Here is a 17,500-nt window from a genome sequence, read left to right on the forward strand (position 1 = left end):
TCATCATCATCATCATCATATCAATGCGCACTATGAATACAACAGAAATGGTTGACCTAATGTGAAAAAAAATTTTCATAAGAATACATCATTGTCATATCCATTTTCTTTCAAAACTACTCATCCTAAATGTAAGAAAAATATTAATAATATCAATCCTAAATTCTCGCTAGTTCCTTCTCGATTTCAAAATCATTATCTGTAATGTTCAGAGGAGCTCCACGCGTACAGCGTAAGCCTTTCAAGCAAAGCAGCGCAGACTTCAAGAAGACGCCTGAATGAGACTGGCTCGAATCAATGACATTGTGGTACTACAATCCTCTCTTTTCTTGATGGATAGAAGTTGCTGTGGTAATTTGCCAGTGATCATTGTTAGAGCTAACAGCATTTTAACGTCGACCACCCTTTTCCCTCATATTTACCTCATTCAATATTGTGAAAACAATATTTACAATGACATCACATAATCCTCCCAATAGAACGACGAAGTCAAAGAAGTTCCAGTAATCTCGAAAATAATTCTGAAACAAAGAAAAAGCAAGAAAGGTGTTGATTTCAAGATTAAGAAACTCGGATTAAAATTCTCGTACGGGGATGAAACAAAAAGTAAGGAAAGTAGGAGTAGGAGGATGAAGACTAGGCAATAACTTATAACAGGGTGAGTGATATATGTGATGCATTGTTGTGATCATAAATTCTCCTTTTCGAGCGGGACAATATTATTGGTTTTATCGCTTGAAGCTTGGCACGAAAACATAGCTAAAAAAAGTCTTATCCACTGCAGCGCATGCAATAACGAATGTACAGAACATACCAGTCTTAAGGCGAAAAATTTCAGCCCAGCTTCTATCATGTAGAGAACAGTAAACCCAATGTTGAGGCCCATGAGAATGTTTTTGTAAGATGGCGGCTGCCCGTAACGCTACAACAGGAAAAGCAAAAGAAACGTTAAAACTGCGTGACCAAAAAGCACACGATAATAACATTGAACTCGGAGGAAATTTTGCCGGTACCGGAGAAAAGAAGGAGAGCAGGGAGGCGCAGTGGTGAGAGCACTCACCTCCCACCAATGTGCCCCGCGGGTTCGATCCCCAGACTCAGCGTCGTATGTGGGTTGAGTTCGTTGGTTCTCTACTCTGCAACGAGAAGTTTTCTCCAAGTATTCCGGTTTTCCACTCTCCTCAAAAATCAACCTATAACCTATGATTTGGTATGTGTTGATTTTATTTGTGTGCAGTGCCCCCAATTACTGCCTAAGCGCTAAATACAACTGACACCTAAATAAAGTTCATTATTCTCTTATTTTTTATTTTATTTTATTTTGTTTCTTAATTTAAAGCAAAAGGTCAAAGAAAAATTTAACAAACCAATGATTGATTTGATTTAATTTGTGTTAGAGCGGTTTTCAATTGAGTGTCGAAAGCAATTAGCGAATTGCTTTGGTTTTGCATTTCTTCACTCAGTGATTGGTTCAAAGTTCTCGCGCCATTTTTTCAACCAATCAGAAGTGAAACCAAAACCAATCGTGATTCGCGCGTGCGTGTAATTACTTAGAGTTTTGATTGGTTTACTGGATTGTCTCAGTCCTTTTGATTTGCAACAGTAATTACTTTGGTTTTGCTTTTACGACACTCGATTAAAACTCGCTCTAACTAATTTCGTTAGTGTTTCCAATTAGTGCTCTTGTGCTAAATCCATTGACACTTTAATAAAGTTATAATAACAATTATTATTATTACTATTAAATTGTTTTGTCTGTTTACATTTTCCTTTCTTTTCCCTTAGTACATTTTTACCACGCATTCTTAATTATTGTAAATAAGTTTCTTTAAGTACTATCTGACATATGTACTTGGAAGATATTGTGATTTTTATATATGACCTTTTGTAAATAGTTTTGAATTTTATAACTTTCAACCACTTTTTTGCGAAATTATTACTATTACTATTATTATTATTATTACTATTATTATTATTATTATTACTATTATTATTAGAGCGAGTTTCAATTGAGTGTCGTAAAACCAAAAGCAAATTAAAGTAATTACTTTGGCCAATCAAAAAGGACTGAAACAATCCGGCAAACCAATCAAAACTCGAAGTAATTACACGTAGCCGACACAAAGCGCGGGAAAATGTGCACGCGCGAGCCACAATTGGTTTTGGTTTCACTTCTGATTGGATGAAAAAATGGCGCGAGAACTTTGAACCAATCACTGAGTGAAGTAATCATAAACCAAAGTAATTATCTAATTACTTTCGACACTCAATTGAAAACCGCTCTATTACTATTATTATTATTATTATTATTTATGTATTCACCGTCTTTACCTGCGACATGAGGACTCCAGTGTTGAGTGCAATCAGCACCATGATAACTGCATCAAACCTCTTCGACATGACCAGGGTCCATATCTTGTATTGGAGGCTCTTGTGGTCAACGGGCATGTAACGTTGTGCAGGCTTAGCCGTCAAAGCAAACTGAATACAGTCACGCTGTCCGAAAAACAATTACAAAGTCAGTAGTACGAAGAGATTGGCTCAGGCTCCTGCTAAAATTATATGCCGAACATACAACCGTTAAGACGATTGCTATTATTGTTAATGATTTTTATATGTTAATTCATCTTCCACAATATATGCACGCAATTTCCGAAATTCTCTTCAACTTCTTTCGGTTTTTCAATACGGGGCCAACTGCGAAATTAATGGTTGTTACTGTTTCAAGACTTCAAACAAACAGTGTGACAACAGGGCAAAATTTCGATGAGTGGACCACGCGCTTTAAGTCATGGAGAGAACGTTGGATTATTACCTGGTTCCTGTCCAGTTCGCAGCTTGCAATTTCTCTCTCCCCTTCCTCCTGGAATGTAAGAATGATCAGTGCCACGAAGATGTTGAGAAAGAAGAAGGAGAAGACTACAACAAAGCTGATATAATAAATGGCGTAACCAGGGTTGTTGTTTTCGATCGGACCCATGTCTTCCTTTCCTGTAGCCATAGTTCTTTGCATAATGCTATCAAAGAAACAGAATAAAAGTCCTTAGAGCAGCCTAATACTGAAGCAGGTTCGATTCCCAGGCTCGGCGTAATATGAGTTTGTTGGTTCTCTACTCTGCTCCAAGAAAAAGGTTTTTCCCTTAGTACAATTCCCCTTTCCTTAAAATCCAATGTTTGATTTGATTTCTATGTACTATGCCGCAACGCTACAAAACTTGACACTCAAATAAAGATCATTGTTATTCTTAAAGGCCCACTTTCAACCAACGTTTTCCGTGTTTCCATAGCCTCATCTAAACACGAGGGGGAGTTGGGAGAATTCGAGACAGTTATGGCAATCCGAGACGCATTCGAGGGTTTGCATAACTATAACTTGTACTTGGAATAAGTCACGAAAAAACACAGAGAGAAAATACTCCGAGTATTGCGTTACCGGAAGAGTTCCAAAAGACTGATCATCAAGGCCGTTTGCTTAGAGAGTACAAGCACTTTCAAAAATCAATTTTCGACAACAGTGAAAACCCAGAGTACACCTATACCTAATCCAGACTGCTATTTTCATTGGTCTCTGCGACCTGTAGAGTCTTTTGTTATCAAGGCTAGGTGCATTGTTTATGTTGTATCATCTATTATTTAGCTGTCCAGTCACAGACCCACTCTGGAAACCTACAGGGTCTCCCAAAACCCAGGGCTCAAATACGAAAGAGTGGCCATGCAAGAGAAATTTATTTGGGTAACCTTTGCGAAGGCCGCCTATTTAAAAAACTTTGTGTTCCGCTCCTCATTAAGTCAGAATTCATAACTTCACGATCTCCCGCATGGTGCTCAACCAACTGAGCCACCGGTGCGCGGTAATTATTATTATTATTATGTTAATGTCATTGTCATGTCATGTTACCACATGACGCCAATTTGAATTGGGGGCGTATCTGCCAAAGAGTATTCAGTATCCAGCAGTTTGTGTTCCGCTCCTCATTAAGTCAGAATTCATAACTTCACGACCTCCCGCATGGTGCTCAACCAACTGAGCCACCGGTGCGCGGTAATTATTATTATTATTATGTTAATGTCATTGTCATGTCATGTTACCACATGACGCCAATTTGAATTGGGGGCGTATCTGCCAAAGAGTATTCAGTATCCAGCAGTTTTCAAGTACAGCTATCCAATAGTTTCAAAAGGTGTCAGATTATCAGAGTATAGTAAGACGAGATATTAAAGAGTTAGATTTTCAAGTACTCTTGGATCGTCAGCCTACTCATGGGATAGCCGTTGGCACAACAATTATCATCCCAGTTCGTGCGCTTCAAAGTTCACTCAGCTTTTCCATTCATTCGTGGTGGGTAAAAATGAGTACCAGTATTATTGGAGACAAGTTGTGAATGCGACGAGATTGGATTAGCGCCCCCACCCCCTTCCCTGTCGTAAGGTAAGGTAGAAGCAAAAGAAAAAAGGAACCTTTGCCTTCGACTTCGGTCAGCCTCTTGCCTTGTCATTACGACACGCCACCAACTCCCAAGCAAGGCTTACCTTGGCCATCCTTCACCGGTGGATGAGGTGTATAACGTCAACATTGCGCTAGTAACATTGTCAAAATTGAGTCGTTCGGTTTTCCAAGAGCGGTTCTTCACCTAAGAAATAAATATAATTGCCGCTTAGACAAGTTACGCATGAAACAGTGAAAAAGGAAGAATAAACCATTGTCCTCTGTGAACGACACCATTTGATGTTGTAAATTCAACACTAAAGAAATATCGTTGCTAATAGACCACTTTCATAAATGGCGGCCAAATAAAATATTCTTTTGTTTTAATGATAATAAGCCTTTCTAGCCTCGCTACGACGAGCAAATTTCAAAAGAATATTTGTATCAAAATGAGGCCAGTAGGTCTAATTAACATAAAGACAAAAGAACTTAAAGGTGGTCGCCTTTCTGAAAGGTGTATAAAAGTTTTTTTATGAATCCTCAAACCTCGTCAATCTCAAGCCGTTGGCTATTTTTGTCTAACTTGAAAGTAAAATATTGGCCCCTGTAAAGATAATCAAACAAAATCTCCGTTATTCCACTTGCTAAATACTGAAAAGGATATGCGCGTTTCTGATTGGTCAATGACAAATGCATAAATAGGTTATAGATTGCAATACGGAAGTTGCTATGGAAACGGCGATGGAGTGATTTTGTGGAGTATATAATTCGCTATTTTCACCAATCCCATAATACAGTTCATTTTGGGGGTTATTTAATTATGATGATGATGATGATGATGATGATGATGATGATGACGATCATAATAATAATAATAATGGTAGTCACTTTATCAAGGTTATTTAGTCGAGCACGAGTGCTGTACTATATGGGGAGACTACAAACCAACTGAAATCAGAACAATTCAAATCAAATGTTGGTTTTTGAGGAGAGGGGAAACCTCGAAGCCTCGAACTCACTATTTTTCACGCCGAGGACACTTACGATGAAGCACCCATGGAAAAGTATGTAAATTAACTAAACTGTAACTTGATGTAATATGTTGTAATTATTATTCGTTCTTCCTATGTTTCTCTCTCTTTTCTTCTATTTCTTTTGTTTTTGTTCACTTCTTTAATTTTACGTATGACTTAAAAATGCAACACGCCTCGATTAGCTCTGCTGCCTGCGGGTTGCGCAGGATTATCATTTCAACCTGTATCTAAAATTAATTAATTAAATGATGATGATGATTTTTCTTTTGTTATTTAAATTCTGTATTCCCAGTGGGGTAAAAATAGCAATAGCTCTAATTAGCATGAGAAAGCAAAACCTGAAGGATTCTGGTACTTTGAGCCAAACGGCGTCATCATGCAAATGTCCTATTAGCAAAAACATTTGAAGTCTTACTTGCATTCCTCTTCCGTTAACTTCGAACGGTCGTTGCAGCCTTGAAACTTTCCACTGTATAGTTGCACGCCCATAACAGCAAACATGAACAGGAAAAGTACTGTGATCATAAGGATATTTGCGACATTCTTCACCGAGTACCACATACAACGGAACACTGCCTGAAGTAACAACGAGAAACAAGCTGGACGATTGGTATACAATTGGATACAACTCTAAAATTACTGAGAGATAATCAAGTTTTCCCCCAGTAGTTTGCTCACAAACGTTAAGTATTAGGCCAAAAAGCAACATAGAAAGTAAATGAGAAACGCAAACGTAGTTCTCACATTTGGAAAACGCAGATGCGCATTTACCTAGGATGTGTAAGCTAACTTCCGTTAAAACGCTCGCGCGTTGTTAGTTATATAAAGTTTGCATGTGCTCTTAAGGCTGGTTTCCATATGATCGCAGACGATCGCAAAGAGAGCTGTTTCCATATAATCGCAAACGATCGCAGAGCCGACTGGAGCCATACATTTCGGTCAGCAGAAATGTCAAATGTACACGTGCGTTGCGCTCGCGGGAAAATCGCAGCAAACAAGATGGCGGACATCGAGGAGGAAATTTTGCTGCAAGCAAATTTATTTCTTCTTTTAGTCCTGAAGCGACGACATCGTCAGCTTCAAAGCCGAAGGAAACATCGGTTTTGGGTTCGAAGAATATTCATGAAGACCCAGAAGGTATCGTCTTCAACCGCTTCAGATAACGACCATACGCACTCCATACGCAGTTCAGTATGTTGCAGAATTTGATCTCTGCCTCCGCCGCCGATAAATCAAATTTTTTCCCAACTGTTAGCCTTTTTGTTTTTGTCTTTGAAATCTTTACTGTGACGGTTGTAAACGCACTCATACCGCGCAACTTCCTCCGTAAATTCCTCGTTAGTAACGTTACCATGTTCAATGCCAGCCATGTTTACAACAAATAAGCGTTGCTATAAACGAACATTAGGGCTTTGTGGCTAAAGCCTTGAATCATGAGTCAGAATTTAAAATATTATGGGATACGTTTCGATCGCAGATCGCAGAAATTTGGTTTCCATATCGTCTACGATCACGATCGCTGGATCGCAGACGATCGCAGAAGTATATTTGTATATTTGCGTCTGCTATGATATGGAAACAAGCCTTTACGCTCTTGTTGAAAGAAAACTATAGTCTCTCACAAGTAAATGAGAAATTGTGGAGATACCTGTAATTTCTTGATTTTATGGACGCCTTTGAACGGCCTGAGTACCCGGAAAACGCGAAGAGCCCTGATCTCCGATACACTTTCACCAGAGGGGTCGGTATGACTAAAGAAAAAACAACTCGCAAGTGTTAAGTAGACAGTCTGTTGGGCGGAATGGTCTAGCATTGAACAAACAGGAGACTTAAGGAAATACGTCATTCATTCATTCATTCAGGTGGCAATTGTCCTGCTCTGCTATAAAGAACCGATTTTTAAATGTACTTACATTAATATTAGAGAAGCCATGTTGAAACAAACTACCAAAGCATCAATAACATTCCACCAATCACGAAAATAAGCTCCTTTATGTAGAATAATCCCTATGTCCACAACCTATGCAAAGGAAATGGTCAATGAGACGGCCTGTCAAAAAGAGTGCATTTCAGTGACGTTTAAAGATGGCGACCACGTTGTCTACCAGGAAATTAAACGGTTCAATGTTCACGGAAGACAGTGGAAGATCCGGCTGTAGGTAGTTTGCAACCAACCTCTAGAGAAATGAAAGGGGTCAGTTTCTAAACTGTGGTGCTGCGTCGGTGAGGAATGTCACATGAAAGTAGACCATTTTGCAGTTGCAACTAAGTTATCTGGTCTAAGAATGGAAGCGAGGCCGCCGGTGATACAAACTTTTGCGCTACCTTTTCTAATATTAATTTAAACTAATGGCCCACTTTCGATATATTAAAATTCGGTCCTAAACAAAAGGCATCATCTCGAGGCTCTGGGGAATAAACTCATGCAAATCCCTTTATTTATTCCCCAGAGCCTCGAAATGATGCCTTTTGTTTAGGACTGAATTTTAATATATCGAAAGTGGGCTATTAGTATTACAACAACAGAATTTACATGATAAAAACAATGAGTCTGTGTCAATACAAGGTCACCGGCCGCCTCGCAGCCATTCACAGGCTAGGTCACTGAGCAAACAACTGTAAAATGGCCTACTTGGTTTTTATAACACAAATTAAACCGTAAGAACGATCTGTGACCTGGCATGTCGAGTGTTAGCTCTTCACTTTGCGCAGATGACAATGGCAAGGCAAAATATGCACATGCTTCACGACGAACAAAAGAAGCTAATAAAAGACCTACTGTTTGTGTTATCCAATATGGCCGCCATGACGTGACTTTTATTGAAAAGACTGAAAACGCTACAAAAACTTGGCGCTCGAGTATTACCCACCTTAATCAATACTTCCAAAGCAAATATTGCCGTAAAAACATAATCAAAATACATCAAAACCTGCAAGACAAAGATTAGAAGATGTCAGTGTGCTATTGAGATCAGCCATTCAGGTTGGTTACATTCTTTTTTTTCTTATTATTTTCGTGTTCCACAGCGTTGATTTGGTTGATCGCCGTTGATTGACGCTCTACAAGTGGAAAAATGACGAAATTTGAAGTCCGTGAGAACGTGAGCTCATGACGCAACCACGTTTCCAGGGTTGCAGAGTTCCCAAGGTTGCACATGAAGTTCCTCTTAAAATCTCTTTCTATAATTATATTCCGGTTTAATTTATAAATAGTAGATTTACATTTTATATTCGGAAAGACTCGCAGGTGCTCGCGTTCTCCAGCTTTAAATTTGGCCATTTCACGCGGTTTTGCTAGGACGAGAACGATGAAGAAATGGACCAAAATGTAAAAGGCACGTGCGGCGGGTGCAGGCCCCGTCCACACTAATGCGTTCTATCGACTCTCGTCCACACTATCCGTTTTCACAGCGTTTTCAACTGTCCATACTAAAACGCTGAATGACATGCCGTGTCGTAGGTTGAACAATATGCGCATGCTCGAAAGAGACACGACTGTGTTATTTTCCGGCGGGATTTAAAGCCATTGCCAGTTTGAAAAATGTAAACAACCTCGCATTTACATAATCGAGTAAAAGGACGTAAACAACAATCCTTTGCCATTGTCAAACACTACAAGAATGTGCACGGGACGATGTCTCAGGACCTGCTAAAGCGTTTCGAAATGCAGAAACAAATTTGACTGTCTAGTGCACGAAATGCTTCTTAGTCGGGCGACCGACTCTAGGTTTACAAGTGTATTTCTTCGCAAATGTCCGTCACGTGCAATGGGCAATACCGCAGATATGTAGTGAAGGCTCAATGGTCATTCCGATTCGTTTCCATTTCTCTTCGATAGGTGATTCTCAGTGATGGTAGGCATACATTACAGGTATCTCATTGAGTACAAAATAATTGCAAACTATGACTAGCAATGACAGAAGTACATTAAGGAACTTTACTCGAAATTTTGACGCTGGCGGGTGCAAGCTGATATTTCTGATATTTGATAATCAGCATAACATTACGACAACAAGAAAGCCGTCACTTACCGAAGCGAAGATGCAAGTAACTTCTTTAATTTTGTGACTGTCATGATCATTATTTCATATATTTTGTACAATGTATTAAATGATTTATCAGTTCTATCAATTTCTCTTTGTACTGCATTAGTTTTCTGTGTAATCATGTACGTTCGCATGTTGTAATACGATTGCGTTACCAACACGAACAATGTTGAATGTCCTGGGAAAATGTGATGTATTAGGGGAGGCAATGCAGCTATTTGTACATCATCAACATGATGGCGTAGTGAAAATAAAATACAGAGAGGAATTGAGATCTCGTTATGCTAAATTTGTGTATTGTAATCATAACCGTGTTGTACGTGAATGCCATGTGTCGAGGTGTCGTGATCGCGAACCAAGGAGGATTCCTGTGAAGAAGCTGAAACGTCTGTCGCAGAAAAGCAGAAAACTGAGGGTATTTGTGTGGAAAAAGATTCTTAAGATCACTCCTTTGTCGTCAAAACTTCATGTTAACATCATTTGGAGGCCGAGTAGTCAAATGAAAAGAAGGCGAATAATTGGCAGTGTCTCGGTTCTTTTGAAAAAGTGAGGAAAAAGCCATCTTCTATTCGACGAAAATTTCGTCAAACAGTACGTTTGACTTGCTTTGGAAAATACACTGGAACACGAAAACGCGTAAATCTGAAGAAATATTAAGTGTTGTACACATGCTGTGGACCAATGAGTTTGTTCAAGAATGGTGATCATAGATGATGCTGTGCTAAAATAAATCTATGTAATGACATAGAAACAAATCCTGGGTCTCCAATGAATAATAGGAACCTTAAGCAGGCGCGTTTTTGAGCCGCGGACGGCAACCGGAAGTGACCTGATTTCCCTTTCAACTTGTGTTCACTCAACCACATTTATAGTGCTAAGTATCTTTTCTCCATTAGAGATGATTAGTATAAAAATCTAGGAGACACCACTGTCCTGGCACGCGAAATGTTCTCTTCCGGTTACCGTCCGTGTCTCAAAAACGCGTGTGCTTAAGCTCGCTAATATTGATCCAACCTTGACAGTAAAGGCACCATATAGTCAAGGTGATATTACAGTTTTTGGTGCGAATGCTGGGCAACAATGCATTGCTACGAGTTTGCATGCTTTGATTTATAATAATATCAAAGGAATTAATACATGTAATGACCTGGTACAAGTTATGGAAATGGGTAATGAATTGCATTCTACTCTGTCACAAAGTACAGGGAAGGTGTATTTAATGCAAACAGAATTACCAGCTGTGATTGCTATGTCTGAGAAAAAATAACCAGCTTAATTATAGTGAAAGCTACACAGGTAATCTACATAACACTGATTCAATTATTGAGGGATATCAGTACAGTATACCTATAGACAGTGCATTTGAATCACTCTTGTCACAAAATTATTCTTCATTTATTCTGACAATAGGATGTATTGGTGTTAGTATCTATCATACTGATAATGGAGGTTATAAGATTTTTGATTCTCGTGCAAGAGATGAATATGGTAGAAGCCATCCCCAAGGTACATGTGTACTATTAGAAGTACCATCCATTAAGGACTTAGTACAGTATTTCCAGGCTATACACTCACTCGGTGACAATTATGAACTCAGAGGGCTGCATATTAGTACATATGAAATAACTGCAGTGAACAGTGTTAGAGGACAATGCAACTGCACTTGTAAACAATGCTGTGCTGTGGGGCTTTATGCAATGTGTTACTCAACAGCAAAGTCTTGTAGTTATTGGAAATCAGAAACGTTATGTTGCATAGCTTACCAAGGAAACAAATTCTATCGTCACCTGAGCATTAAGTGCAGATTTACCCAATAGTCTTGATATTTGTGAAGTTGATGGTAGTAATGGTAATGAATTTATATAGTGCATTTTCTATTGGCATATTCAAATGCGCTTTACAAGCAAGTGATCTATGGGTGAGATCGGACATCAAGTCAGCAATGTTTTCATGACGAAATGCATGTTGTTTTTGCCAGTGTGATTACAAATTTCGTGATCTTTCTTTGAGACATGCACATCTTTCCATGTATTACACATCTTTTTTTAGAACTACTACACAACGCTCATGATCCTTAGCAGCACACGTGTGGCCACAGCCCGACTTACGATCCTAGATCGTCTTGTCATAAGAGCTTTAAAGCCAAATCTCAACGTGCAATCAGACTCCATTCGTGTGAGAGCATTTTTATATTCTTCGCACCTTTGTTAATTCTTCGCGCCAAAAATCCTTTTTCAATACTGTAATTTCGCATTGTCTGATATAATTTTTCCTTGATAATGGAGTCATGACAACTCCGAAACGTTGGATTTTATCCTTTTTATCGTTCGTTTTTCCAGTTTTATGCTTAAAGAAATCTCTTTTGATATGACCTTGGCTTTTGGCTTACTTAATATGTTCCAAAATCTTCTTGAGCTTCGATATGGGGTTCCCGCTCCAGCACTATAAGATCTTGAAAGAACCAATGGCTTACAACAGATTTTTTTCTCATACGAAAAGCCAAAAAACCAAGATATTAAAGGTTGAATACAGCAGGGTTAAGCTCTAAACAAGCTACGAAATTTGCCAGTAACATCTGGTAAGGCATGTTTTCATCCGACATGTTTGATTTCGAAAGGATTCAAAGCGTGGCCTATTGTTTATTTCCATCTATGAGTGCGAGGATCTTCAAGTTCTTTTCTTAATTTAGCCTTATCCTAGTTGGATCTGGTCCTAGCTGATATCTTACAACGTAATGATTGCAGAGAAAAGTAGCATTTACAACAATGAACTTGTCGATTGGTGGAAAGCACTAATACAACTAACGAGCGCAGTGAAAGAAAAGCCTGGACATGGATCGAGAGGAGAACAACTACCTCGTTTCTCTTGGAATCATTATGATCATGAAGCGGATCTTCAATGGCGATTGTGATACTGCTGAGCAAGATTATTACCAACATAAAATTGTCAAAATGTCGTAAATTGACAATTCGATGACATAATCGCCGAAACCTGCAAAGGCAAAAGAAAAAAAATTAACGCAAGTGGCAGTTGCAGCCAAAGCTAACATCTGATTTTTGTTGGTGAAGCGGTATCAAAAGATCGCTTAAAATCGGTAAAAACCTAACAACGGGAGAGTAACGCAGACAGGTAAGCTCACGATCAGAAGATTTTCATCTTTGAGTTATCCAAATTGTTTCGGGTCCTTTTCAGGATCGGGCCAACTTATATATATAATTAAAAGTTTAAAGAGAGTAGTTAAGGCAAGGAACAAGGCGACTCTCAGTGCCAGCTTTTCTGCATTTGTTTTTAACTGCCCATTTCGCTCACTGTTAGTTGCCAGTCGATCTTGGGTAGTTCCAGTCCTTTGCCAGGGCTCACGGCGAGTTTGGCCATCAATTTGAATTTGTGTATCCGTTTGTTCCCAAAAAGGATAGGAACTATCCAGAAATGACTAAGAACGACCTTCAGCAAAGTACTCCACTTAAAAGAAGAAAGGTCAGTGAACGCTTGGTGATGTCAATCATACAAATCGTGCAACTCATTATCCTGTATTGTTCTTTTCCTAATTTAAGGTGGCTGGAACCAGTTTCACCACTTCTAGAGACCTTCCTATTATATGGGTTATAACTACTATACTGTAGATCACGTAACAGCAATGTTAAAAAAATTCTTGGGAGCCAATTCAGAGCTACCTTAATTTTGCGAAAATTTAAGGTGGCCCTAAATTGGCTCCCAACAATTTTTTTAAACTTTGCAGATAGTCCTATCTCAAATTGCTAATTACTATTTTAAAATAAAAAATGGGGGTCGCCTGGTTCATTTTTAAGATATAAGCAAGAAAAGACGAAATATAGGGTGTTTTTGGAGAGCTTTCATGTTGCCATGGTAACTTCTTACATCAAAATAGTGAGCGAATTTTGTTAAGAAAGAATTGGTGTTTCGTATGGTACCATAACATTTTGTTTACGTGATATAGTTTTGTAGTGACAACCCTTCTAATAAAAAGGTCCTTAAAAGTAGTGAAACTAGTTCCAGCCACCTTAAAGGCATCATCATTTTGGAGAGCACTGAGCGTGGTTATTCCGACGACGATGCTGCTCACCATCACATCAACATCGCCGTCACCATCATCACCAAATGCGAGGTCGCTGCTAGGTTACAATGTTAGGCTGTTCTCCTCCTATAGGCCACTTCGGTAAATACCATAATACTCTTTGTTTGTCCCCCCAGATTTTGCGTAAGCATTGTTTCCAGTTTCTCTTTGGACTTACAGTGGTCCCAAAGGAAAACAAAAACAATACTTATGCAAAATTTGGGGGGGACAAAGAAAGAGTATTATTAGTGGCTTATTCTCGGTTTTCACATGACGTCACGACCGCCATGTTGGTGCCCTAAACAAAGAAAAGGAGGCCATGTTGGTGCCCCGACCAAATCCTCCGGGAATTTAACTCTATTATTATGCAAACGCTTCCTTTTGTTTTCGTTGAAAAACATGGCTGTTGATCACGTGTGTGAAAACCGGCAATTCCAGACGTGGATCCTGAGTTATCAGATTTTGATCATTTGTCAATTTGTCTCACCTGTTTTCTTGACTAAATATAAACATGGTCTTTGTTTTAATTAAAGGCTTGGTTTTGCGTGGCGCACGTCTCCTTTTCCCTAAACGTCCAGTCTTCAGCACATTCATGAAATTTCGGCGAGTTATTGAACCGTCGTCTTCTTCTGCAAAAGAGAGAAAAAACAACTCGGTGAGAGGAAATCCGCTGACATAGAGCAAGAGCCTAACAGTTCTTTTCTTACAGACGGTGACTGAGACCTCTGTATTCCACTCTCGAGATATTGCACTCTCAAGAATCGTGCATTCATTTTTCCGTTACGGAAGAAAAACACCGTCTTTTGAATTCTTTATGACCTCTTTTCTTTTCTTAGGCCTTTGTACATTTCTGAATGAAAGTTGAAAAGTCAGAGTTTGACGTCATTAGCGGAAAACTGCACATATTACGCTTATTAAAAGGGTCTTTCTTCTCACGGTGAAAGTTGCTTTTCCGGTGTATCCTGTGGTCAAGCTTTAATTTCAATAATCGTTTTGTGACACCTTCATGTTACATACTAGCCAATAAAAACGACAACGTCACTGCAGCCCAGCAAAAAGTCCTTATATCGTCTCAGCGATACACCAGGCAAGTGCTGAGTAACCGTGCCCTTATTTTTTACTGCATTTTTTTGAAGTCCGTGGTTGAGCTTTCATTGAGAGTCGTTCAAGTTTTTAAAAATGTCCTTCTTGAAAAATTGCTTCTCTTCATTTACTGCTTAATTTCGTTTGCGGAAAACTCACCAAAACGATAAGAGCTATTTTTTCGAGGGTTCTATGTGATTCATTCGATGTTTGGCACTTAAGGATGGTGCCTACTTTTGTTATTGCGCATACGTTCTGCGCATCTCGAGATACTCGAATTTCCTATGGGTGGTCTATATTAATACGGGGATATTTTTGCGCGGTTCAAAAGTATGCGGAGAAATCAGAACTTAGCAAGTGATCTTAGTATCCAGAAAAAAAATTGGGGGTAACCACGCATTTTTCAGAGATAATTAAGCTTCAATTTGTAAAAGAACGCCATACATTGTTTTGTATTTTAAAGCTCTTTACAAACATTGTTGATTAATTATCTTCGAAAAATGCGTGGTTACTCTCAATTTTCTTTTTGGATTTCAATAACACTTGTTAAGATCTGCTTTTCCCGCATATTCAGTAAACCGCGCAAAAATACCTTTGAATTAGTAGGCACCGTCCTTAAGCGCTATTTTCAAGAATTCGTGACTCGTGGATTGTTTTATTATTTAGGCTGTTCACTATTGCCTCTCTTCACATTGGTATAATTATAAGAGTCTTGCGAATCAACAACGTCTTTTCCTGGGGTAAGGAACTTCTCTCGAATGTTTAAGAGGCAGCTCCTGTCCAGCTTTTAGTATTCCCTGCTCCTGAGCCGAGTAAATCGTTCTCTGTTTTATCTTCCAATGATATTCTGTTTAAATATTTCAGGTGGCTCGGACCAGTTTCAGCACTTTGAAGAGATACTCTCTTTAGAAAGATTGTCATTACACGCTGTATCACGTAACAAATGAAACACCGATTGTTCCTGAACAAGATGCGGTCATTATTGTGACGTAATATGTCACCTTGGCAACGGGAAAGCCCAACAAAAACACCCTATATTTTGGCTTTAGTTGCTCATATTTCAAAAAACAAACTCGGTGATCCCCATTTTTTTTATTGCTGGAGAGTGATCAGAAGGCCAAGGTGAAACGTTTTGCAAAGTTTAAAAAAAATACGTACTGCAAAATCAGAGCCACTTTAAAAAAATCACAGATTTAAGGTGGCTCTGAATCCGCTGTACAGAATTCTTTTAAAATTTGCAAAAAGTTTCATCTTGGCCTTTTGGCCACGCCACTTTCCAGCAACAAAAAATAGGGGTCATCGGCTTTGTTTTGAGACATGTGCAACTAAAGACAAAAGAAAGGCTGTTATTACAGGGCTTTCCCGTTGCCACGGTGACTTATTACGTCACAATAATGATCGCGTCTTGTTCAGCAACAATTGGTGCTTCTTATGCTGCCATAACATTGCTAATACGTGATACAGCGTTTTAGTGCCAAACCTTCTATTCAAGCCTTGTAATAAGAACTTGACTTGAAACCTTTGAAACTGGCTTGAGCCACCTTAAGTAGGCTTAAATGGAGTCCTTTCTGAGGTTGATCCACTTCAGAGAACCCCTGTGTGACTCTAAAAACGGAGCTACCCGGCACTGTATGTTTAAGCGAGCATAGTTGCCTATACCGGAACGGGCAAAATTGCCGTTTTTTCATACACATTTCTTTACTTCCGCTTTATTATAAATTCTTTATTCTCCACGCTAGTTCCTTCCATAAACCACCTCAAGAGAACTTTGCTAATAAATGAACTTAGTATCACCTAGTTAGTGGACTAATGCAAATCCTGCATTTTAATTGGCTACGCTACTAGAGGACTATTAGTAATAGTAGCGAAAAGTGTGACGCTTTCTTTCCTTTTATTCCCAAAAAATTATTTCTTCAACTTCCATTTGCTAACTTTCTTATTGCGTTTTCTGTCCGTCTAGTTGGGTGATACTTAAACAATTAGGCCCTTCCCCCTCAAGGGCCACGGGTCAAAAGCCCATTCGGCTTCGCCTCGTGATGGGCTATTGACCCGTAGCCCTTGCGGGCGAAGGGTCTAATTGTTAATTAAAGTTCTCCCTCCTTTGAACGACTGGGGTTAATTTAATAACTCAGAAGTACATTGGCCCTGCCCGACCTTTGGCCTTTACCTTCATCGTCTGCTCCTCTTCCTCTCCTTCTCTCGGTTTCTCCATTGCCTTCAGTCATCCTCCTCCCAATCTTCACCCTCCGTTTTATCCTATTACCACCTTCATCTCTTGTCGCGTTGTTTTCCACAGGCTCACCGGCCTCTGTGCCGTTTCTTTCTTCCGCTTTGTCACTTGTTTCTCGTTTGTATGCTTGGATCTTTCTTTCCAGGGACTAAAAACAGTGAGCGAGACAAACACACCAGTTAAACAAACGTTGAAAGGTTTTATAAAACGAGTTAGAGCAGTTTTCAAATGATTGTCGAAGGTAATTACGTGATTGCAATTGCTACGCTTAGCGATTGCTTGAAAAATCTCGCGCCAATGAAAAGGTAAAGGAATGAACCAATGAAAAGGGAAACTAAAACAAATCGCGACTTGCACGCGCGACTTTTCCCGCGCTTTGAGCAAGTGACGTGGAATTTCTACGAAATTTAAGGTGGCTTTCTACAGTTTTCCGAAAAAAAAGATTATGTGAAATTAAAGCGACAGGATGTCTCTTCTGAAGTTTGTTAGGTAAAATTACATTTTACATTAATTGCAGTGACTAAAGCTTCAGAAGAGACATCCTGTTGCTTTAATTTCACAGGTTTCAAAATCCTGGCCCAGGTTGATCGAAGCATGGTTAGCCAG

The 17,500-nt window shown here is 39.2% G+C and overlaps 1 protein-coding gene across 2 annotated transcripts in view; it reads right to left on the reverse strand.

The window, feature by feature from the left end:
- Positions 1–17,500, reverse strand: part of LOC138025986 (voltage-dependent calcium channel type A subunit alpha-1-like) — a 77,926-nt gene that overhangs the window by 24,117 nt on the left and 36,309 nt on the right. For both annotated transcript variants that reach the window (XM_068873164.1, XM_068873157.1), the window contains 13 exons: positions 16,832–17,042; positions 14,069–14,210; positions 12,362–12,497; positions 8,331–8,390; positions 7,374–7,480; positions 7,109–7,211; positions 5,876–6,036; positions 4,973–5,030; positions 4,531–4,631; positions 2,816–3,017; positions 2,332–2,496; positions 815–922; positions 423–521 (listed from right to left, as the gene is read on the reverse strand). In XM_068873164.1, coding sequence (XP_068729265.1) covers positions 423–521; positions 815–922; positions 2,332–2,496; positions 2,816–3,017; positions 4,531–4,631; positions 4,973–5,030; positions 5,876–6,036; positions 7,109–7,211; positions 7,374–7,480; positions 8,331–8,390; positions 12,362–12,497; positions 14,069–14,210; positions 16,832–17,042 — 1,653 coding nt within the window. The remainder of the gene's footprint in view (positions 1–422; positions 522–814; positions 923–2,331; positions 2,497–2,815; positions 3,018–4,530; positions 4,632–4,972; positions 5,031–5,875; positions 6,037–7,108; positions 7,212–7,373; positions 7,481–8,330; positions 8,391–12,361; positions 12,498–14,068; positions 14,211–16,831; positions 17,043–17,500) is intronic.

The sequence above is a fragment of the Montipora capricornis genome, chromosome 2 (genome assembly GCF_036669925.1).
Source record: "Montipora capricornis isolate CH-2021 chromosome 2, ASM3666992v2, whole genome shotgun sequence".
Lineage (NCBI taxonomy): Eukaryota > Metazoa > Cnidaria > Anthozoa > Scleractinia > Acroporidae > Montipora > Montipora capricornis.